The sequence below is a fragment of the Phyllobates terribilis genome, unplaced genomic scaffold (genome assembly GCF_046119375.1).
Source record: "Phyllobates terribilis strain yellow unplaced genomic scaffold, ASM4611937v1 Scaffold_13__5_contigs__length_258822181, whole genome shotgun sequence".
NCBI lineage: Eukaryota > Metazoa > Chordata > Amphibia > Anura > Dendrobatidae > Phyllobates > Phyllobates terribilis.
In genome coordinates, this window is record NW_027362773.1 from 134,309,032 (window position 1) to 134,333,511 (window position 24,480).

General features: G+C 39.1%; 1 protein-coding gene across 1 annotated transcript in view; it reads left to right on the plus strand.

Annotated features, from left to right (window-relative positions):
- Window positions 1-5,672: 5,672 nt before the first annotated feature.
- The window catches only part of MUC5AC (mucin 5AC, oligomeric mucus/gel-forming), a 38,553-nt gene continuing 19,745 nt past the window's right edge, over window positions 5,673-24,480 (plus strand). Inside the window, exons 1-30 of the mRNA XM_073658709.1 lie at window positions 5,673-5,827; window positions 8,339-8,431; window positions 8,607-8,669; window positions 9,147-9,408; window positions 9,505-9,619; window positions 9,738-9,828; window positions 10,389-10,495; window positions 10,831-11,047; window positions 11,217-11,342; window positions 12,244-12,361; window positions 14,713-14,851; window positions 15,544-15,654; window positions 16,187-16,256; window positions 16,350-16,487; window positions 16,572-16,736; window positions 16,840-16,934; window positions 17,056-17,182; window positions 18,022-18,277; window positions 18,375-18,421; window positions 19,334-19,434; window positions 19,940-20,091; window positions 20,196-20,334; window positions 20,427-20,537; window positions 20,874-21,053; window positions 21,187-21,426; window positions 21,891-22,047; window positions 22,200-22,328; window positions 22,677-22,821; window positions 22,975-23,018; window positions 24,108-24,302. Of these exons, the coding sequence (XP_073514810.1) occupies window positions 5,767-5,827; window positions 8,339-8,431; window positions 8,607-8,669; window positions 9,147-9,408; window positions 9,505-9,619; window positions 9,738-9,828; window positions 10,389-10,495; window positions 10,831-11,047; window positions 11,217-11,342; window positions 12,244-12,361; window positions 14,713-14,851; window positions 15,544-15,654; window positions 16,187-16,256; window positions 16,350-16,487; window positions 16,572-16,736; window positions 16,840-16,934; window positions 17,056-17,182; window positions 18,022-18,277; window positions 18,375-18,421; window positions 19,334-19,434; window positions 19,940-20,091; window positions 20,196-20,334; window positions 20,427-20,537; window positions 20,874-21,053; window positions 21,187-21,426; window positions 21,891-22,047; window positions 22,200-22,328; window positions 22,677-22,821; window positions 22,975-23,018; window positions 24,108-24,302 (3,994 nt within the window). The 5' untranslated portion in view covers window positions 5,673-5,766. The remainder of the gene's footprint in view (window positions 5,828-8,338; window positions 8,432-8,606; window positions 8,670-9,146; window positions 9,409-9,504; window positions 9,620-9,737; window positions 9,829-10,388; window positions 10,496-10,830; window positions 11,048-11,216; window positions 11,343-12,243; window positions 12,362-14,712; window positions 14,852-15,543; window positions 15,655-16,186; window positions 16,257-16,349; window positions 16,488-16,571; window positions 16,737-16,839; window positions 16,935-17,055; window positions 17,183-18,021; window positions 18,278-18,374; window positions 18,422-19,333; window positions 19,435-19,939; window positions 20,092-20,195; window positions 20,335-20,426; window positions 20,538-20,873; window positions 21,054-21,186; window positions 21,427-21,890; window positions 22,048-22,199; window positions 22,329-22,676; window positions 22,822-22,974; window positions 23,019-24,107; window positions 24,303-24,480) is intronic.

The window sequence follows — 24,480 nt, forward strand, 5'->3', positions numbered from 1 at the left end:
AACTCAAAACTTTATTCTAGGTGATGTTACATTTTCACATAGGACCCCTTGTTCGAAAGGAGCTTCTGAACTCTCTCGTCCATTGAATTTGTCAGGTTTTGGATGGTTTCTGCTTCAATTGTTTTGCATGAGGACAGAATACCCTCCCAGAGCTGTTGCTTAGATGTGAACTGCCTCCCGCCATCATAGACACTCCTTTTAATGATGCTCCAAAGGTTCTGAATGGGGTAGAGGTCAGGGGAGCATGGGGGTCACACCATAAGTTTGTCCCCTTTTATGCCCATATCAGCCAGAGATGCAGATGTTTTATGTGCAGCATGAGATGGTGCATTATCATGCAGAAAAATGATCTTGCTGTGAAATACACGGTTCTTCTTCTTGAACCATGGCAGGAAGTGCTGTTTGAGAAAATCCACATACATTATGGAGTTCATCTTTAGCGCCTTCAGGGATCCTAAAGGGGCCGACAATCTCTCTCCCCATGATTCCAGCCCAAAACATTACTCCACCTCCTCCTTGTTGGCGCTGTAGCCGTGTTTGCGTGGGGTGTCCATCAACCAGCCATCCTCCACTCCATCCATCTGGACCATCGAGCGCTGCACGGCACTCATCCGTGAACAAAACAGTTTTGAAATCAGTCTTCATGTAATGTTTGGCCCACTGGAGCCGTTTCTGCTTGTGTGAAGTGGATAGAGGAGGTCGACAGGATGGCGTATGCACAGCTGCAAACCTCTGAAGGACCCTGCATCTTGTTGTTCGGGGGACGTTGGAGGCACAAGCAGCTTCAAAAACTTGTCTGCTGCAATGACAAGGCTTTTTTGCCGCTGCTCTTTCAACCTGACGTAATTGCCTGTAGGAAAGAGTCCTCAATTTGCCCTTATCAGCACGCACACGTGTGTACTGTGAATCAGCTACATACTTCTTGATTGCCAAGACACTTCATCCTGATCATCGCACAATGTTGATTGTAGTCATGCCTTGACCTAAATACTCCACAATTTGTTGCTTCTCAGCAGCCGACACATCCTTTTTCTTTCCCATTTTGGCAGAAAATGTAGGCTGCTTAATAATGTGAGAGAGCCTTCTTAAGTAGTCTTGCCTTTCATTGGACACACCTGCCAAACTAATTAGCACAGGTGTCTGCAATTGCTTACAGTGATATAAAGAGCCCTGACACACATCACCATCAATGAGTTTAACTGACAAACAAACAAATTCTTCCCTTATCACTCCTAAACACTTTTTGCATAATAATTTGGAACGCGGTGTACATGTGCTTTTCCACAAAACACCAGCGGTTCACGTAGTGAATCTTACAGTTCTAACTTGCCAACCGTGGTCTGTATGGAATTGTTCAATAAAGGGCCCAAAATTAAGATAACATAGATGGGAGAGGTCTCTATGAATAGGAATTCCTAAGTATTTGATACCCTGTGAGGGCCAGGCAAAGGGAAAGTTGGACTGGATGGAATCCTATATGGATTTGGGGAGGGAGACATCGAGGGCCTCAGACTTCGCTGCATTGATTTTAAAATTTTACCATGTAACAAAGTGATCTATTTCAGCCATAACAGCATGGATGGATATATGTGATTGAGTGATATATACTAGGACATCATCAGCAAATAGAGAGCACTTGTACTCGGTGCCTCCCACCTCAATCCACCTAATATTGGGGTTATGGCGAATTGATGAGAGCAGGTGCTCCGTCACTAGGATGTATAAGAGAGGGGACAGAGGACATCCCTGCCTTGTCCCATTGGTGATTGTGAAAGGTGATGAAAATGTTCTGACGCACCCCCTGGGCCTTGGGACACCCGGAGCCGGACCCTTTTTGGTGGATGCTGGTGGTTGTAGTCTTCGTGGCGGCGACCCGGTTCCGTGGCTCAGGGCGGTCAAACCAGTGGCGGAACTATTTATGTGGTTTTGATGTTTAAATGTCCGACTACGCCACCCGTGGATTGCGGTCAGAGTGAACCGCCGCTACAGGGCAGACCGCTGAGGCTGGTGTTGTGGGTGCAGCAGAGCGTAGCATAACTCCCCACGGGAGGAGTATAGCCTCAGGGCAATGTATGCGGAGGATGGGGGTGATGGTGCAGGGCAGCAGCAGTAACGACACGGAGTCAGTGATGCAGTCCAGGGCCTTTACTCACAGTTCTTATTATCCAGACCACGTCTGCAGGTAACGGCTGCCCACGTCGTACTGTGCTCACCAGGTGAGGGGCTCAGACAACTCCCAGATAACTTTGGAGCACTTCACAGAACCCCCTTTGTGTGTCCTTTGTCTGGCCTTTCTTACCAACACTTCTGTCCGGCTGCCTCGGGCCTCCTCTTGGTAAACTTGGCGCCAGTTTCCCTGACCCTATGTGGTGCCTTCCTAGCGGGTGTAGCGAGGGGCTGCGCCACATAAAATGTCAGAGCCTCCGGTTTCTAGCTGAGGGTCGTTTCCTGCCTCCACTTGTTCGGGGACCGGTCTCCCCCTTTGGCCTGACCCCTCCACGCAGGTGGATTCGGGCGTGCGGTGGTGACTCGCCCGTCCGCACCCCTGGGATCCCTTCATTCCTCGTTCCTGGAGCCTTCTCCGCTCCTCTTCCTTCCTTCTCCCTCTTCCAGGCCTGGGCCTCTGTTACTAGGCCCGCCTCCGGAGCAGAGCTCATGCAGAGCCCCTGCTCCCTGCCACTTCTGCTCAGACTTCTCTGCACTGAACTAAGATGGTGCCCACCTTTTATACTCCCTTCTCAATGCACCCAGGAACTGCTTCCTCCCTGCTCCTGCACTACAGGGTTCCCCTTCCTCAGTGTTCCCTCCCCCCACTCCAGCCAGGGACAGGGACTGTCGTGCCCATCTCAGGGGCATATTGGTCGCCCTGCCCCACGGCAATGTGGTGTAATGCATGCAGGTGTCGGGTCCTGATCCACACTCCATCCTTACCTGAGAGTGAGATATCACACCTCTGGGTGAGGTGCAATACGTCTGTAGCAACCGAGCCCTCAGGGTGCTACAGTTCCATTTATCTTCAGCCTAGGTGACGTATTGCGATACAGGGCCGTGATTTTGGCTATAAAAGGGTCCCCTAGACCCCTACCCCAAGCTTTTTAAGAGAATCATATATGGCGTGCCAGGAGACTCTATGGAATGCTTTCTCAGCATCCAACGAGAGTATCTAATTACAAATTTTTAACTGCATCTAGCCCAGGAAATACTTTGTGCCTAGTAGCAGTGTCTGCTAGTCAGCGGATTATCCCGGCTGTTAAGCAAGCTACACCACCTGTAGTTTAGACACTTAATTTTTTCAAAGGAAATGCTTCGGGACCATGGGATACTCAGTGAAGAGCATCAGGAGGCACCCCAAGGCATAGGGGCTGGGACTGGCAGTAGGATGCCTTGCGGTGGACAGCCGAGCTCGATCCTTATAAAAGCTTTTTAACTGCAGCAGCTTTAGTGGACGCTACTGGAGCTGGAATTACGCGGCTGCTGGCATGAGACTTGCCCTCCAATAGATCCTTGTAAATGGATTTAAAGTGTATTCATTCAAATTAGAGAGACAATTTAAATTAAAAAGCTTAGAGCTGCCTCCACCACAGGGGGGCTCGCTCGACCCACCAGCGGACAGGCACCAGTATTGGGAGAGGGGTGCTGGCCATCAGGGTTCACCGCGGCTCTGGCACAAACCCGGCGACACGGAGGTGGCACAGGCAGGAGCGAACTGGCCGTGTCGGCTTCTCACTTTTTGGATTTTAGAAGGGCATGACATGCCTATATCTGTGTCTCCCCCTCCTTTTACTCCTCCACCTCTTTTATTTTCGCATGACTATATGTACTTGTCACTTTTCCATGTGTTAGTTGTGTCTTCTGAGCAGTTTGTCAGCTTTTGGACACCTTTGAAGGTGTTTTCTATGTGTTTCTATGTGTTTTTGTTTGCCTGCCATTGGTTTTAACGGTGTTCGAAGGTGTTCGACGAACAGTTCGACGAACAGTTCGGCGAACACACGGGTGTTCGACGAACCGAACTCGAACACTACGGGGGTGGCTCAACACTACTTTTGACTAGACAACCACTTTAAGCAAGAGGCACCACTAACCAAACACCACCATGAAGACCAAGGAGATCTCCAAACAAATCAAGGACAAAGTTGTTGAGAAGTATAAATCAGGTTTGGGTTATAAAAAAAATATCCCAATCCCTGATGATCCCCGGAGCACCATCCAATCCATTATCATCAAATGGAAAGAAGATGGTAACACACCTGCCAAGAGAGGGATGCCCACCAAAACTCTCAGCCTGAGCAAGGAGGGTTTTAATCAGAGAGGCAGCACAGAGACCAAAGATAACCCTGAAGGAGCTGCAGAGTTCCCAAGCAGAGACTGGAGTAACTGTCCATATGACCACAATAAGAAATACACTCCATAGAGGTGGCCTTTATTGAAATGTAGGCAGAAAAAAGCCTTTACTTACACAGAGAAATTGTAAGGCTCGTTTTGAGTTTGCCAAAAAACATGTGGGAGACTTACCAAATGTATGGAGGAAGGTGCTGTGGTCAGATGAGACCAAATTTTAACTTTTTTTCCACCAAGGTAAACGTTATGTCTGGCGCCAAGCCAACACAGCTCATCAACCAAGGAACACCATACCTACAGTGAAACATGTTGGTGGAAGCATAATGCTGTGGGGATATTTTTTGGTAGCACGGACAGGAAAAATGTGGAAGTCGAGGGGAAGATGGATGGTGCGAAATACAGGAATATTTTTGAGCAAAACCTGTTAAGTCTGTCAGTGATTTAAGAGTGGGACAGAGGTTCACCTTCCAACAAGACAATGACCCAAAGCATACTGCTAAAGCAACACTCGATTGGTTTAAGGGGAAATGTGTAAATGTTTTGGAATAGCCTAGTCAAAGCCCAGACATTAATCCAATTGAGAATCTGTGGTCAGATGTGAAGATCGCTGTTCACCAGAGGAAACCATCTAACTTGAAGGAGCCGGAGCAGTTTTGCCTTAAGGAATGAGCAAAGATCACAGTGGCAAGATGTGGAAAGCTCATAGAGACTTATCCAAAGTGACTTACAGCTGTAATTGTCACAAAAGGAGGCTCTACAAAGTACTAACTTTAGGGGGGTAAATAGTTATGCACACTGAAGTTTTCAGTTATTTAAATGTTCACAGTTGTAGGCATGTTCTTTATCATTTATATATCTATCATCTATCTGTCTATTATCTATATATCACTTATCTATCTATCTATGTACCTTGCTATCATCTATCAAGCTATCTATCATCCATCTATTAATCTATTGTCTATTTACCTATCTACTGATCATTTTTTCTATCTATCTATCTATCTATCTATCTATCTATCTATATTATCCATTTGATAGTGGTGCAGTATATTTCATAATTTTGTACTATAAAATTTATAATATAAAAGTATCACAAATTAACAAAGAGTTAACAACGATGTATGTATTAGGCGAAATCAATACAGATAAGGGCACAATCTATTTCCACAGACCATGATATTCATGTGAAGGAGGCATGCACATAACCAAACACACACAGGCATACAGTATACAGTCCACACCTTATTCCAGCATCCTCCTGTACACCTGCAACTTGAGGAAAAAACTGCAGCTCCACCCTTATTACCTGTGTGGAGCAATCCTGGCACAGTGCCATGTTGCTTTTACAAGTGTATATAAAGATCACCATCAGACTGACCATCCCGTTCCTTGCCTCTCCTCCACTGTAGTGCCACAGCTACTAAGAAGATGGGAACCTTCCATAGGGTCCCGCTGTGGATCCTACTGGTCATATTGGGCCCATTGAATGGTAAGTATTTATTCTAGGGAAAAATAATAATTATTCTTTATAACTGAAGACATTAACTGTAAACATTACATTTTCCAATCACTTTTTTAAAAATGTTCTATTTTAAAGTTTATGTATCATAAATCTTTCTGTATATGGAAAAATTTCAGAAATTTGAAATCTTTTGAAAGAGTACAGGTTCCAATATATCTATATATAAAACTGCCAGGGCTGTCAAATATTAGGTTATATGTATTTTATTATTGCATAAGAAGCATTAACTATAGATTCTGCTATTCTATTATTCATCATTCATTATTTATTATTATTCTACCTCAATTTCTAACCGTATATGACAGATATATGTGTATCGTTTGTCTATTGTATCATTTAAACATTTTAACTATATCTAAAATGGGAGGATATTTTTAGTTTTTTTTTCCAGTAAATCTGTGTAGAATTATAATAAATTGCGTGTTATAAAATAGGAAAAAACTTTTTGCTTGTGTGTACAGTTCATGGACCAACCCCGTAAGAGTTTTTATAGCAAAGGACAGGAGAAATAAACATTATAATATTAATAAAGAATAGATCTTAATAAATCAATCCTTACAATTGAATAATAAACCATTCATCAAACGGTCCATCTGCGTCTTTAAAGCAATGATAACACCAAGTGACTGAGCTCAGCAGAAATCTCAGTGAAATTGCATCTTATTTCCAAGCAACAGGAGCTCGGAAAACAGGTGTATCATTACATCCCAGAGCATCTAGACATGGCTTATAGGAAATAAAATGTGCAATATTGAGAGGTTTTTTTCTACATCTTTTGCGCAAGAGAAAATGAGAAAATCAGAAAACTTAAGTGTGTTCAGATTTGATCTTCAAACTGTTTAGATAACAATGAGATTGTAAGCAGATTGCAGATTGGTTTTACATGTGAGCTACCCATATTCCTTAAAGTTTTCTCTTATAGCTTCTTTATTTGGCAAAATACAATGTTTTGGATGAATAATACTAATAAGAGGTTCTTGTTCACTTAGGTTAGGTTCACACATACAGTGCTTTCTGTCGAGCACTATATTAAGGATTCTGTGGGAATCCCCCCAAAAAACTGTACATTGCCCCAATGGAGACATTTACTGAAATAAAGCCGATGGAGTCACTGCATAGCCCCCCCCCCCCCCCCCTCTGGCAATATTAGACTTTTTTGACATACAGAAAATGTGGTTGGACAAAGAAGCATACTGTCAGAATGGAGGCTTCGCCAGCTTTATCTAAGTGAATGGCATAGTTGAGGCTATGTAGGTGAATAGCACAGTTGGGACTATGTAGGTGAATAGCACAATTGGGGCTATGTAAGTGAATGGCACAGTTGGGGCTATGTAGGGGAATGGCAGAGTTGGGGATATGGAAGTGAATATCACAGTTGGGGCTATGTAGATGATAGCAAAGTTAGGGCTATGTAGGGGAATGGCACAGTTGGGGCTATGTAGATGATAGCACAGTTGGGGCTATGTAGGGGAATGGCACAGTTGGGGATATGTAGATGATAGCACAGTAGGGGCTACTTAGGGGAATGGCACAGTTGGGGGTATGGAAGTGAATATCAAATTTGGGGCTATGTAGATGATAGCACAGTTATGGCTATGTAGGGGAATGGCACAGTTGGGGCTATGTAGATGATAGCACAGTTGGGGCTATGTAGATGATAGCACAGTAGGGGCTACTTAGGGGAATGGCACAGTTGGGGGGCTATGGAAGTGAATATCAAAGTTGGGGCTATGTAGATGATAGCACAGTTAGGGCTATGTAGGGGAATGGCACAGTTTGGGCTAGGTAGGGGAATGGCACAGTTGGGGCTATGTAGGGGAATGGCACAGTTTGGGCTATGCCTGATTTCCCATCGGAATCCAATAGTTTGGGGATTCCGGCAGTCACTCTGCCGTAGTTCTTGACAGAGAGCTTTGGATAAGTGTCAACCTACCCTTATAGTTGCATGGTTAGACATAGGTCCATCATGTGCACTCTAAAATATGTTATTTAAGACTAGCCAAATATTTGTTTGCATATGTTGAAACTTACAGGAATATATTATAGATCCTTTAAAGTGGGGAATACTAAACTCTATCACCGGAGATAAACACAGATTCAAGAAGAAGGGAAATAAAAAAAATCATGATTTTTTCCTTTGTTCTCCCTATTCTCAAATTTGCTACATCTAAGATAGGCATGATTGACAGCAGCGTGAACACTAAAAATCTCTATTGTTTTTCATTTTTTTTTAATGCTAGATTGAAAACCCATCGTACTTTAGTATACAGGCTAGTAATGTAACATATATGTAACATATATTTTTTTTCTTAATTTTACTAATATATGTAGTTGCAACAAGCTATAAGCCTTAATAAACTTGATATTTGATATTCATTTTATGGTTAACGTTAATCAGTTCTAGACAATGAATCTGCAACATGTCTTTCTTTCTTAAATCCCATTTTGTTAAACGCATCTTTATTTTTTTTTTTCTAGCTCAGGATTATGGAGACTACCATGTCGATGAGACAATTGACTACGACATTCATGAGACAATGCAAGGGCAGCAACATCAAGAGCAACCAACCAGTAAGTGTTAGTTATCAATATCATATACTAATATATTTATCAAACCAATGGTTACAAAATAGTACACCATGCCAACTTGTTAGAATAGATCCTGGCAGATATATGTGAACCATCAATGATACTGACACCAAACATTATACATTGCTCTCCTAACGTCATCTCTAATTATTTGTAGTTTTGTTAACTGGACCTCCAAGAATATCAGTGATCCCCGTGGCATCAAACACTATAGTGAGAGGTAAGTCAATGAGCTTATATTAATACTCTGAAAGTATGCTAGAAAATTGTTAAACTCCCATTATACATTTTCTATACAAAGTCATATAAACTATAGAGGCGAGTGCTATGGGGGCCCTTGGGAGAGAGGGCAGAGTCAAGGTAGTCCCCATTTCCTTTGATATTGAGTTTTGAGACCCTGTGAAGGAAACCTATAAAGAAGTCTTCCCTATAGAAACTAAACAAAAGTTATGGAAATGGTTGAGGAGACCTACTAAGCACCAAACTCTTCCATGTTATCATGAGCAAGCATCATAAGGGGTACCCTACTTATTTACTGCTTCCTCTAAGTACAGCATATCTCTCCTACCATTATGTAAGTTATCAGAATGTCATTGGTGCTCATGCTGAACTGATGCATCAATTTTTTCCATTATTCTGCTTACTCGTATAAATATGTTAACTGCAATCATAGTTATATTATTCTTTTTACTTGCAGCTGTCAACAAAGCTCACAATAACAGAGTTTGCAGCACCTGGGGGAACTTCCATTTCAAGAACTTTGATGGAGACATATTCTACTTCCCCGGTACTTGTAACTATGTCTATGCATCTCACTGTCATAGCACATATGAGGACTTCAACATCCAAATCCGTCGTACTGTTGTGGACAACACTCCGGTCATTGACAAGATCACCATGAAACTTGATGGACTTGCAGTGCAGATCAATCGCAATACCGTCTCAGTAAATGGACAAGAGTGAGTGACCTTATTAATCTAGTGTGTTAATGAAAAATTAGAAATAATACGAATGTTATGTTTTTTATTAACGGCTGATCTCCTATTCTTGTACAGAGTCCAGCTGCCTTTCAGTGGTTCTGGCATTCAGATTGAGAAACATGGTGTATATCTTTCACTGACCTCCAAACTTGGTCTGGTCTTCATGTGGAACGATGATGATAGTCTACTGGTAAGAGCATTTAAGTGATATATTGACATATCTTCACCATTGTACAAGGTGGACAGGTGTAGAAGTCCTCTAATATTATGTTCCTAACAAGATCTTTTATTTTTTCCTTTTCATGCAGCTGGAACTGGATGAAAAGTATTCCAACCAGACCTGTGGGTTGTGTGGGGATTTCAACGGCATCTCTATCCACAATGAGTTCATTTCCAATGGTTAGATTTTATGTTCTCTATTATAACATGTTTGCATTATACATTATTTGTCAAGCAATATCTTAAAGGGGTTGTCTGGACTTAAACTACAAGTCTTCAGTCACTCTATGTCACTGCACGCTGTGAGGATTCTCCAGTGCCGGCACCGGGAGAGGTTATGTGACCCCAGGTATGTGATGTGCATACTCCCAGCCACATTCCAACTAGACATGCACGGTTTCACTCAATGCAAGTGTATTGAGCAAGGTCGGAAACAGTCTAGTCAGAATGTGGCAGGGAGTATGCATATCGCATACTTGTGGCCACATTACAACTGCTCCTGGCACCATATAATCCTCACAACTTGCAGTGCACGTGATGGGAGGATGCACAAGTCTGCATACACATAGAGTGACTGAAGACTTGTAGATTAAGACTAAACAACCCCTTTAATATATGTAGATTACTTCCACCCATCAATATTAATTTGTGGAACTGATACAGAGTCTACCACGCATTAAGCAATTCCAGTCCTACACATGGCAAGTTTGGATTCATCTTATAATAAATCATGTCTGTAGGAATGCAAATCACAGAATCCCAGTTTGGAAATCTCCAGAAGTTGGATGGACCCACAGAACAATGCCATGATGTGCCTCCCATACCCAAGAGCAACTGTACTGATTATGTAAGTAGAGGATCATAGCCATGGCTTTTGTAGGAAAGCAAAACATCCATTGCTAAAAGTATGAATGAAAATGTTCTACAGATGCTCTGTCTGTATGGGCGTCATAGAGGGATGTTCATTCTTAGGACCATTTCTATTAGCTGCAATAAAAGTCTACAGTATTCTCCTTGCGTAGGTGATATTGCAAATTTTCTTCCACCTTAAAATGAGCAAATAATATACTAAGTTTTATATTATACATTTGGAGCTCGTGTAACAGCATAAATGATTTTTGAAACAATTCAGTCACATTGACTTTTTAGAAGTCTTTAAGAGCCTGTTTTTGTTTATGATAGGAGAACATCTGCGAGTCGATTCTTCTGGGTGGAGCATTCTCGAAATGCCATTCAGTGGTGGCAGTCGATCAATACATTGAAGCTTGTGTGCAAGACCTGTGCCGGTGTAGTAGCAAAACTGTTGCTCTTTGCTTGTGTGACTCATTTGCTGAGTACTCAAGGCAATGTGCTCATGCTGGAGCTGAACCAGAGAACTGGAGAAATAAAGATTTGTGCCGTAAGTGTCTTCTACAGTTGTGTTTTTACTGATACAAGAATTTTGTACAATGTGTGCAAAAACCATGGTAATGGAGGTCACAGTTGTGAATGCTCTGACCTTGCTCATTAGGTACAAGGGACTATATCATTTACAATGTCCCTAATATAACACTTTTTTTTCCTTTCAGCTAAAACATGTCCATACAACATGCAGTACCAGGAATGTGGATCTCCATGTTCAGACACTTGCACCAACCCAGAGAGAAGTACTTTATGCGAAAATCACTGCTTAGAAGGTTGTTTCTGCCCTCCAGGTATGTATTTTCTATATTAGAAAGGACAAGGTATTAACATAGTAGCTACAAACCTTTTACAATGGGGGATCACCTGCCTTCCTATCGAATCTGAGAAACTATTTCATGCCTAATCCTAAAGTGACAGCATTAGAGCTGAGTGGAACTTGCAAAATTCAAATTCATCAGATCACGTGGATTTTCCTGGGAAATTCGCAGCAAGGTTATTCTCTGAAAATTGAATATCCCTTATTATACATAATAAATCTAAGATGTAGAAAACACGGCTCACCTCTCCGACCCCTCCACTCCTCACCGTACCCCGTATGGTCTTTTGCATATCTTCTTATCACCTGCGCCAAGTGCTGAAACCCTGGGCCTCTGCTCAGTAGGCTAAGTCTTCTGAATCTGATGAGCCTAGTGACATTTCTACACAAGTGTGTGTAAGGATATGACATCATGACGTCACAATGTGTGCCGTGACATGTGCAGAAACATCCAGGACCACATCAGAGTCAGAAGTCTTGGCCTAGCGTCAAGAGGCCCATGGTTTTATAACCCGGTGGTGAGAAGATGCGCCAAGGACCGAATGCGGAACAGTGAAGAGCAGAAGGGCTGGAGAGGTGAGCAGTAAGATGAGTATAAGTATTTTTTTTTTTCATTTTTACCTTTTGATGGCCCTTTACGTTAGAAGCAAATTACAAAAAAATTCTGCATTTTGGTAAATGCGGATTTTTAGAATATTCAAGTAGAATTCAATTCCACTTGAATATATTTCCTCATTTCTCATATTTAAGGTTGCTGTCTTTTGGAGAACCCCTAACTATATTCTACGGAACCCTAATTGACTACATAGAACCCAGTTTGAAAAGAAATTGACCTCCTCTTAGGAAAAATCAACTCATTTTGCTGTTTGTTATAGGGACCATATTTGATGACATCAATAACTCCGGTTGTGTCCCACTTGAACAATGCTCATGTACATTCAACAGTAACAGCTACGCTGCAGGAACATCGTACAGCACGACCTGCAGCACTTGGTGAGTGTATAATATGGCTTAAAGAGGTCGTCCACTACTTTTTCATTGATGACCTATCCTTAGGTCATAGGTCATCAATGTCTGATGTCTATCCTAAGGATAGGTCATCAATGAAAAAGTAGTGGACAACCTATTTAATAACAAAAAATGTGCAAATAATGTGCAGATTAAAAGTTGGATTGAAATGATCCATAAGGCCATACTATCATGTTATCCAGTTTCCTGTGCCAAACAAATGGTGTCCAAATAGTCACCGCTATGAGCTGGATATTTACAGACAACGGTATCAGCGGAGAGATGCCCTTTTACCAAATGGGTGGTGTTGTCATATGAGTTTGCAGCCAATCATAATATTAGCATGCACTCAGATTAATAACAACACCCTTCAATCAAACATTAAGTGATTAAGTGCAAACTCCTCTCTTTGATTAATAGATAAGTAATATGACATTCAGGGCTTGTAAGACATCGCCTCCCTGATATGCATTGTTCACAGCTTGGCTCTAATCTTTTGAGTGTTGACTTTGGCTTAGAGAGATAAGAACTTGTTCTTGGAGATTGTCAACTTTTGCTTTACCTCTCTATACATTTTGGAAGGAGGCCACCTAAACCACCAAACGTTATTTAATACTAAAGTCTAGCTCGCTATACCAAAACATGACAGCATTTTAATTCCTGTTATTTATTTTTGATGCTCCTTTCGTCTGGGTCCTCAGGGCAATTGTGTATAAATTCAGAGTCACTATGTTAGCAGTCCGTTAACATAGCAGATCATTTAACGGCACATTCCGTCCAGTTAACCAATTAAAATCATATTCTTTATTTAAAAAAAATATAACAAATAAAAAAATGGCTCCAAATCCACATAATGAGGATGTAGATGTCAAGCTTGGATAAACATGGGTAGGCAGACATTGATTTTCCTTTACTTTCTTTGGTGCCTAAATAATATCTTTCAAGAGTCAATAACGTTGTTTTAGGGCTTGTTGCGTCTTTCTTCATTTTTTTTTTGACGTAGGAAAAATGCAGCATTTTACAATCCCAGCCAAGTGATTGAGATTTCTAAAATCTCAGGCACATGTTGCTTGTTATTTTCCTTCCCGATTTGAACCTTTAAAGTGTTTTTTTCAAATTTTCAACATGTCAATTCTTTTAGCGTTTTTGCAGGGTTTTTTCACTCATTGATATGAATGGGAAAAAAGCATAAGTAAAAGTGCGTAAAAAAGCAAGCAAAAACACATAAAAAACATGCATATTTTATGCACTGTTTTTCCTGCCAACATACTATAGGTCTGAAGGTGTCCTTATAGTGCCCAAACTTCTATACTACCAATCAGTGACAAGTATTTAAAGCATCCAAATTCTAAAGAATGGTGCTTTACAGTACCTAATAAAAACATTGCTATACGAAGCCCGAAAAAGCTGATGTAGCACATCCACTTTCGGCAGCATTTTTACAATGCAAATTTATTAGCAACAAGCCAGGATGGGATCAAAAACACAAAATACTGCATTATGGCCTTTACTTTAGGGAATCTAATATCTTTTGTATAAATGGTGCAGTTGGGGCCCCAGAATTATTTAACTTTCCCCCATCAAAACTAAACCAAAAACATCAACTCTTCTCCATTCCCTTATGAGTTATTACTAGCAATTGCTGTAAATGGAATAGTTCTTAAAATATTCCAACATTTTATTGTCTTCTGTCCTTTATAACCTCACAACAAATCTCATTGTGAGTCAATATATATTAAATCAATCAGATACATTCCGGTGACTCCTGCATTCTTTTCATCATTTTCACACCCCCTGATATGCAGTTTGCAGCCTGATACAAGATTCAGATTTTTTGCTTGTGGGAATATCTCTCCCAGTAATACAAACTGGGTGTAAACTCTAACACTCCATTTATTTCCTCTTCTTATGCTTTCCTCCTTTCCTACAGCCTGTTTTCTCTCTCCTCTCTGAGACTGTACATTCTTTCTCCCCTCTCCTCACTGTGGGGATCTGTGTACAGCCTGCTACCCTTACCTGCTGCTATCTCTGACACTGAGAGAAGAGAATTAAGAGAAAATATAGAGAGCTATCACAACCAGAATCGGGAGCTCTGACAGATTTGTAAAAAATTTTCTTAATATTCAGCTAAATAAAGGACTTACAGACTGTTGCAGTAAAAAGTTGGTTAACTATGCATTTAGGTATGTGCAAAGGTATGCAGAGCCATTAAAGAGTACCTTTTGTTCCAAAAACCCACCAAGACAGGCTCTTCTATATGTATTTTAGACAAGCTGTCTATTATTTTATATCGATGTGACACTGGATCTTAATACGATCACTTATATTTTGTGCAGTGTGTGCACAGGAGGAAAGTGGAACTGCAATAACTTGCCATGCCCTGCAACCTGCTCTATTGATGGAGGATCACACATTACAACTTATGATCAAAGTCACTACGACATACACGGAGACTGTAACTACGTGCTGACAAAGGTGCGGCAAGACAATCAGCGACTAGCTTGTTTAAGAGCAACATAATTATGTTATGGAATTGACAATATACTGATGATACATCCAATCTATCTATCTATCTATCTATCTATCTATCTATCTACCCATCTATCTATCCATCCATCTATCTATCCATATATCTATCTATCTATCCATCCATCTATCTATCCATATATCTATCTATCCATATATCTATCTATCGATCTATCTCTCTATCCATATATCTATCCATATCTATCTATTATCTATATATCTAGCTATACATCTCATATCTATCTATCTATGCATTTCCTATTTATCTCTCTATCTCAAATCTATTATTTATCCATATATCTATTTATCCATATCTATCTATTATCTATATATCTTTCTACCATCTCCTATCTATCTATCTATCTATCTATCTATCATCTATCTATCCATATATCTATCTATTATCTATCTATCCATATATCTATCGATCTATCTCCCTATCCATATATCTATCCATATCTATCTATTATCTATATATCTAGCTATCCATCTCCTATCTATCTATCTATCTATCTATCTATCTATCTATCTATCTATGCATCTCCTATTTATCTCTTTATCTATCTATCTATCTATCTATCTATCTATCTAATCTATCTATCTATGTTCTGTAACATTGAATATCAATTTTCTCCATTCAGGACTGCAATGGAATTTCTTTTACCATACTGACAGAGCTGCGTAAATGTGGTCTGACCGAAAGTGAGACTTGTCTTAAGAGTGCTACCATTATCCTTAATGGAGGAGAAACAGTAAGTAATAGTCAAGCTGGGTTTCCTAGAATCTAATAAAATGTATATCTCTGTGTTCTGGACACACAACCACAATATTGCTTGAACGCTTATTTTCACTATTGTTACATAAATCCCACTGTAACCAATATTGATTGATTTTCAGCGTTGCTGTTGCTATTACCACTATGTAGAGCCTATATACTGTATATTGCTCATTTGCTATTTTTTAAAATGTGTGTAATTAAAGTATTATTTCTAAAGCATATATTTCTAGTGAATGCCGTTACTTGAGAGTGACCTGACCTTTGTGTCCCCCAGTGATTGCTATGATTAAGGGTATGCAGAACTGACAGCATGTCAGATGCTTATGGAAGCCCACATGTTGTGAAAGAACTGCAATATAGCCCCTTAGTACAGCAACTTACTGTATATGTCCAATGTTCTACTTTGTAGGCTAGGGACCTTTAATAGTCACTGATTATTAATTTTTAGAAGGATATTGTTAATGTATCTTCTTCATCACCCCTCTCCTATCTTCTTACCCAAACAGATCATTGTAATCAAGCCTTGTGGTAGCGTCTTTATAAACCAGATCTATACTCAGCTGCCGGTATCTGCAGGTAGGATATCACATTGAAATTATTTGTTATTTGGTGATAGTTTTGGTCATATAATCTGCCAAGTTTTATAAATTGTACCACCTTTTATTGCAGCCAATGCAACCATCTTCAGACCTTCATCTTTCTACATTGTTGTTGAGACATCCTTAGGAGTACAAGTGGTGGCTCAGCTGACTCCATTTATGCAGGTTTATGTGGTGATGAACCCAACATTCAAGGGTCAGACATGCGGTAGGTTTGACTTTCCTTCAATGATCTCACCTTTGCAATCGTTTTATGGATGAAGTTCTTCTTATAAGATGTTCATCTTCTTAGGTCTGTGTGGAAACTTCAATGACAAGCAGTCAGACGACTTCCAGACCATCAATGGTGTCATTGAAGGCACAGCTGCATCCTTTGCCAACACATGGAAGACCCAAGCAGATTGTCCAAATGTTAAGAACGTCTATGAAGATCCTTGCTCTCTGAGTGTTGAAAATGGTAAGATTGGCTTCAATTAATTTAGTTGCTAATGAGGAAACTGTGGTTACAGCTGAATTTTGAAGTAATATTGTCTTATATTTGATATTTTCCTAAACTACAGAGCAATATGCCCAACATTGGTGCGGTCTTATATCTGATCCATCTGGTCCATTTGCTGCCTGCCATGCTATTGTCAATCCGCAGGTTTACCAACAGGTAAGGTTATCTAATTTGCATGTATGACAAATGGAAAATTGCATTCTTGCTCATTTACGAGGAGGTCGTAAAAATATAAATAATTTACTATCATCAATAACTATGGTTTCGTTTTTCTCAGAATTGTATGTTTGACACTTGTAACTGTGAGAAAAGTGAAGCATGCATGTGTGCATCCTTGTCATCATATGTCCATGCCTGTGCAATCAAAGGAGTCATATTGACCAATTGGAGAAGTGATGTCTGCAGTAAGTCTTTAAGAAATAAATATATTGTATGTGCTTAGAAATATAAAGAGATTAATGGCTTGATATACCAATTCTCAAAGGAATCAGACTCCATTCTATACATTAAAAACAGCACTACTTTTTTCCCGTAAGGTAGCTAAGTTCCATTAATTAATCAAATAAGTGTTAATCCAATTTAATAAAAAAAAACAGACAAAGGTATACTGTATATACACAATAAATATTTTATTGAGATACACAACTACACATTAAAAATAAAATTTAAAAGTTAATAGTAAAAACAAGGAACAATGAAAGCAAAGGGAGGCCGATGAGAGACAGAGAAATATGAAAATAAGATTGCAACACAAAGGCTAGCTACCAGATGACAAAATACTACCAAGGAGTAATGATAACAGGTGTGTATAGGCACAAAGATGATTACAATACAATTCGGTGAGTTAGGTATATAGAAATTAGGTGCAATGTAGTGAATAAAAAAATAAAATCAAAAGAGAAAAAATAACGATGCAATATAATCAGACAGACCCCCAAAAATAACAATAGAATGTGTCACCACATCAGACTCCAACACAGACCCCGACGCACGTTTCAACCCTACTTCATCTGGGGGTCAAAGCGTTAAGTCCCCTTAATGTGTTGAGTGTTGAGCTGCAGTATGAAACACAACTTACAGAGGTGCTGTTTTGGGAAAAAAAGCAGATTAGTTTCATCAAAAAATTCTTACAGAAACTTCTTGAAACTGAATGATTCACATTAACCTTAACTTCTATTAATAATATATAGAATTTAATTTTCATATATATTATCCATTTTTAATAACACTTTTTCATACACAGCTAAATATATGAACAACTGCCCCAAAACATTGAGCTACACCTACTCTACCAGTACTTGCCAACCCACATGCCGATCCCTGAGTGAGCCTGATATCACCTGTAACATCAAATTTACCCCTGTGGATGGCTGCACTTGTGCCAAAGACTTCTACATGGATGACAGCGGCAAATGTGTTCCTGCCGAAGCTTGCCCATGTTACTTTAAAGGTTCCCCTGTACCTTCTGGAGAAGTTGCCCATGACAATGGGATCATGTGGTGAGTGTGACTAACCATACAGATGAGCATTTTACACCATTTATAATACAACTACTGCATCTATAAAAATATAATTTTAATATTCTCTTATTTACAGCACTTGCAATCTGGGAAAACTCACCTGCATTGGAACAGTTAAACCATGTAAGAACATTAATTTATCAACTTCCTTCTAGTTATAAATATACTATCCTGCACATGGGACATGGGAAATTTCCCCCTCTATATATAACAATCAATAGGGGGGAACTTGCACTAGCTTTTCTTTTATTAAAAAATCCTCAATGCATGGTTCTTCTCACATTATAACAAAAAAGTGCATTTTTTTTTCAAATTCCGGGAGTTAACGGGTAGAGATCAGCTAACCCAAACTTCAAAGTTCGTTGTTCGTATTGGAGACTTAGTTTTAGTGCAAAACTCCAAACACGGACTTCTCCCGAAAGTTCTTTCCAAAATGTTTGGAGGTCTGGGGGAAGTTGAGGGATGAGAGAGAGAGATCCAAAGTTCGGATCTCGATTGTTTTCAATGGGGTTCAGGTTCTGTTCAAGGTCTGGTGCAGTTCTGGTACCCAAACGGAACTTTGTCCTAAAATTCGTGTCGGGTACCAGAATGCAAGCTTCCACGGGTTCGCTCATCCCTATTAATAGGTAGTGGTTGGTCTCCACCTTTTCAAAAGGTTTATTAATACTGAAGTCAGAAAATAGTAAAAATTTTGACGCAAATCTACACTTTCGAGCAGCCTTTGTAAAATTAGTTTTCTGATCTTAGAGCATTCCAAAGGTATGTGTTAGTGGACTTCAGTGCTTTTTTTATAATGGTGTATGAAATATCAATTATAATCAACCTACCTGGTAGATTTTCTGCCATAGCCCTGTATATGAATACAATGGCCAGAACATAAATGCTTTCTGGCACCCCACTTTTACCCTGGTGCTCCACCACTGTTGTATTATTCTCATGAATCTCCTTATTATTCTATTACATTTCTCATTATCATTCTAATTTATTTCACATTTTTATCTCATTGGAATACTTATCTGTATCTTGTGTTTTCAGCTTGTACTGCTCCTATGGTTTATTTTGATTGCAAAAATGCTTCAGTGGGTACGAAGGGTGCGGAATGCCAGAAGAGCTGTCAGACCTTGGACATGGCTTGTGTGAGTATTTCTGACAGATGAGATGCAGAAAAAAAATTAAATATGCAACATAATAAATACATAAAGTTCCTAATAAGGAAATAATCCACTTTATTTAAATGTAAGACATCTAATGAGGTCAGTACTTCATTTTTATGGTACAGAACTTCAATCAGTCTATAAAACCAAAAAGTTCATTTAGAATGTTCTCTCTGCCTGCGGTCACCACTAGAGGGAGCTTAATAGCTAACTGCATACTGTTTTATTAATGAATTCAATGTATGAGTGGTATGATGGAAAGGAGGCATCCATGCTGTCTAAATGATATCATCAATAAGAATTATTTTATGTTAGAGCACTGAGATTATGGCACTAACTAAGCCAGGATGTTGGAGGATTTGTTGAATGATTAAAAGTGGTTTAGATGCCTTTACAAGTTATGTGTTCGAGATTAATGGAGATGGGTGCTTGATCCATATTATACCTGCTATGATAATTAAACACATTTTTTATATATATTTTACAGTACAGTGCAAAATGCGTATCCGGATGTGTGTGTCCTTCAGGACTGGTCTCAGATGGCAAAGGCAAGTGCATCAATGAAGATGAGTGCCCATGTATTCACAATGATGCCACATATCAACCTGGCGAGAAGATTAAGATGAAATGCAATACTTGGTAGGAGAATTCATTTCTGGTCAATAATAAACAACCCTTACCAAACCTTAATATTTAAAAGTCTGTGAAAAGTGTAATTTCTATTTTTTTCTATATGTTAATAGTACCTGCAAAGACCGTATGTGGGAATGTACCAAGGACCCCTGCCTTGCTACTTGTGCTGTGTATGGTGATGGACATTATATTACCTTTGATGGAAAACGCTACAGCTTTAATGGAGACTGTGAATATACACTTGCCCAGGTAAAATAAACTGCATGACATGAGTCAGTTGAAGCATATATATTTGTGCTCATTAATTTGCTCATTATTGATGTCTATATTGTGAATTTTAGGATCATTGTGGCAAAGATGATAGCAGCAACACCTTCAGAGTTATCACTGAGAACATTCCATGTGGAACCACTGGAACCACTTGTTCTAAAAGCATTAAAGTCTTCCTGGGGGTAAGAAATTAATATTTAGATATATTAAGAACTATTACCCAGATCTAAGGACTTCATAGAGAAGGTACACCCACTAGGGTTCCCTTTCGACATAGATTCTCCCACAGCCTGGACATGACCCATCAATAAATTTTATGGAAAGACATTCTTACAGTACTATCATCCTGAACTGGCAAAACCAGATGGTCTCCAAGCTTTCCAAGATTTAGATCTGTGTGATCAGTTGATTGCCATCTTAATCAAAAGGGTTGTTGGGACTGTCATGAGACATCTCCTTTAGCGGAAGGGTTGTTTGTATGGATTGTCATGAACTAGAAATGAATTTTCCATTTGCAGACCTTTGAGTTAATTCTTACTGAGGAGCACATTGAAGTGGTAGAACGAGGCATCGGAGGAGTCGTTCCATACAAAGTCAGGCATATGGGTATTTACCTGGTAATTGAAGCTGATAATGGCCTCATCCTCATGTGGGACAGAAAGACCAGCATTTTCATCAAGCTCAGTAAAGACTTTGAGGTAAAACTTTCCTATACATTCCGCTTTGATTGCTTATTTTTCTTTTCTCCATATGAAGAACAATATAGACTGAGTTGTAGAATGTCAACGTTAATGATTTAAACATAACAAATTGTATATATCAATATCACAGGGTAAAGTTTGTGGTCTATGTGGAAACTACGATGGAGATGGAAACAATGACTTCACCACAAGAAGTCAGTCTGTGGTTGGAGATGTTACAGAGTTTGGAAACAGCTGGAAGATGTCACAAACATGCCCTGATGCCAAAGAACCCAAAGATGCCTGCAGTGCCAACCCCTACAGGAAATCCTGGTCACAGAAACAATGTAGTATCATCAACAGTAAAGCCTTTTCTGCCTGCCATGCTCAGGTATGAGCTCACTAGTATTTCAATTATTTATTTTCATTCTTAACATGTATGGAGATGTTTTCCATTTCTATTGCATATTGTGATATACTTTTCATAATGTTGGCAAACTCTACTCCGTAGATCACCTAACTTCAGCAGAATGTTCTTATTTATCACTAAATCAAAGTTGAACTTTGAAAACTCTGGAGAAGAGAATACAGTGATGCATAACTTGCAGTCAGAACAAGCTCACTGATGATTTCAGCCAGCTATGCATTGTAATACACTAAGGTTTTAGAGACTTAAAAGTCCCAAATTTTTCCGAAAACCCTATTGAAAAAATACCAAAGAGGTGGTAGGAAAAAACTTAAACACACACGAGGAAATTATAAATAAGAGAATACTAGAATTTACATCAATGTTTCACTGCCTAAATCAAATATAATTCTCAATTAAAAATAAAATATAATTTATTATTTTTTCAGATTGACCCCTCAAAGTACTATGAAGCTTGTGTAACAGATTCTTGCGCTTGTGATTCTGGTGGAGATTGTGAATGTTTCTGTACAGCGGTGGCAGCTTACGCCCAGGCATGCGGAGAATTTGGAATTTGTGTTAGCTGGAGATCCCCCAACATCTGTCGTGAGTAGCATAATTATACACAATGTCATGTTCTAGTTAGCCATTTTTCAGGGTCGTAAGTTTCCCTGGAATTTATGATAATTTATGTATAAATATTTTTATAGTTATGTGCTTATTTATATGTAAACCAAGATTTTTGCTTTGCTTTCTAGCTCTTTTCTGCGATTATTACAACCCTGAAGGAGAGTGCGAGTGGCACTACAAACCTTGTGGAGCTCCATGCATGAAGACCTGTAGGAACCCAAGTGGAAGATGTATGCACGATCTTTCTGGTTTAGAAGGTATGAGAACATCTCCCATTTCAACCATAATGTTGATAGAATATGAAGTTATTTTCGAGTTTACATAAATGCATTTTTGGGCCAACAGGTAATCTAGAGTATAATTTCAAAACAGAAAGCTATGACACTGCTTATCTCAAGGAAAAAAACAAAGTCAAAATGCAACTGATCATATCCTTGATTTCCTCCAGTTTTATGGCAGACCACATAATATAAAAATGTTAGAAAATCCATTGATAATGGAAAAATCTAAAACCTATGTCCAGCATTATCACATGATGAAGATGGTGTCTACCCGATCCCCTTTCTTGGTAATCTAACAATATCTATTTTCTCGTAACTCACTAGGATGTTACCCAAGTTGTCCAGCAGTGAAACCATTCTTCGATGAGGAAGACATGGAGTGTGTGGCTCAGTGTGGCTGCTATGATGATAAAGAAAATCACTACAAAGTTGGACAAGATGTACCTACCACTGAGAACTGTAAGACCTGGTAAGTGATCCGGCTGACAGTTTATTGAAAAAAGGACAATATTACTGTGGAGATTTTATAGATTGGAACTTATATGTACTTTATACCTCACATCTTCTAAAGTATCTCTACCTACTCACATTCTTAAAAAATTCTGAATTTTTCTATCTACAGCACATGCAGTATGTCAGGAGTAGAATGCAAGTACCAGAAAGAAGGTAAATGTTCATTTCTATATAAAAATATGCAAATAACTATGTGAATTATGCCAATATATATATATGTATATATATATATATATATATATATATATATATATATCTAATATATATTGGATATTCCATTGTATATATTGAAAGATATAGTAATAATTTCCCATTTATATTTTTTCTATAAAGCACTTTTTTCATCTGAAAAGGTCCACATTATTTAAGCTGTTATTTTCTTAGTATATCTAAATATATCCTTGTAGTGCATAGAGCTGATTTTCTGGTACATAGTTCCAAATTCAATGATAATGTTCTGCCTGCAGCCTTCACTTAACCCAATAATGAGACAGTATTCTGTAAGCTTAGATTCTCCCCCTAGTGGTGACTTCAAGCAGCGAGAATCTTGTGAATTAACTCTCAGTGTTTGGAGCTCTGTATCAGGAAAACAGCTGCACTCTATAGATATAATCATGTGGTAATCCTAGCTTCCTTGATATAAAGATACATTTATCTATAATTGTTGAATCACATACTGTATATGTCATTATTTTTTTCTATAGGTTCGGTTATTCATTCATTTCCCAGAATTTATATGGTGCTAAAAATTTTCCTATAATCTACACATTCATTTTATTCACTTCAAAGCTAAAAATCCAATTACCCTAAATCACAAATACTTTAAGGGATTGTATATAGTGGTATAAAGAGAGAGAAAAAAAACAATAATTGCCTCCTGGACTTGTGCTGCTCTTCTGTGCTCAACACAATGTTCTCCACTGGACTCCTGAATTCCTCTTCTGGAGGAACGCAGTGCTTTCCAGGCTTGGATGAAATGTGAAGGCTGCAACCAATCAGTAGTTGCTGATTGGTTGCACCAGTCTTTTAACATCTCCAGCTGGAAGAGGAGGCCAGGATTTATGGTTGGCTGATTTAAAGATACCATTAAATGACCTCCAGTTGCCTTCCATGTAGCTGATCGTTGGTCAACGACCATGGCTGGCCCATCTTTATCTGCTCTTTGTCTTAAAATTCTGTTTATGAGTTATTTATAAATTTCATTGATGTATTACCAATTCTATTCACATTCTGTTTTTACAGCATGCCATTGTGAATACCATGGTAAAATGTATAAATACAATGATGTTATTTACAACACCACTGATGGCCTTGGAGGTTGTATGAGTGCGATCTGCAGGGAAAATGGCACCATTTACAGAGATATTCATGATGACTGCCATGTTACTACAACCACACCCTTTACCTTTTCCTCAACGCACTCCTCTACTACTACGGGTATAGTATTGAATCTCTTTTAAATATCCAAATTTTTTCATGAATACTGATGTTCTGTAAAACAGATTAATTATGCCAAAATATATCTGAACTTATTAATCTTCTTGCATAATTAACTGGTCTAACAAAGCCAGTGGTGGGCATAGCAAACAAATTGTAGTTTTTTTTTCATGGGCCA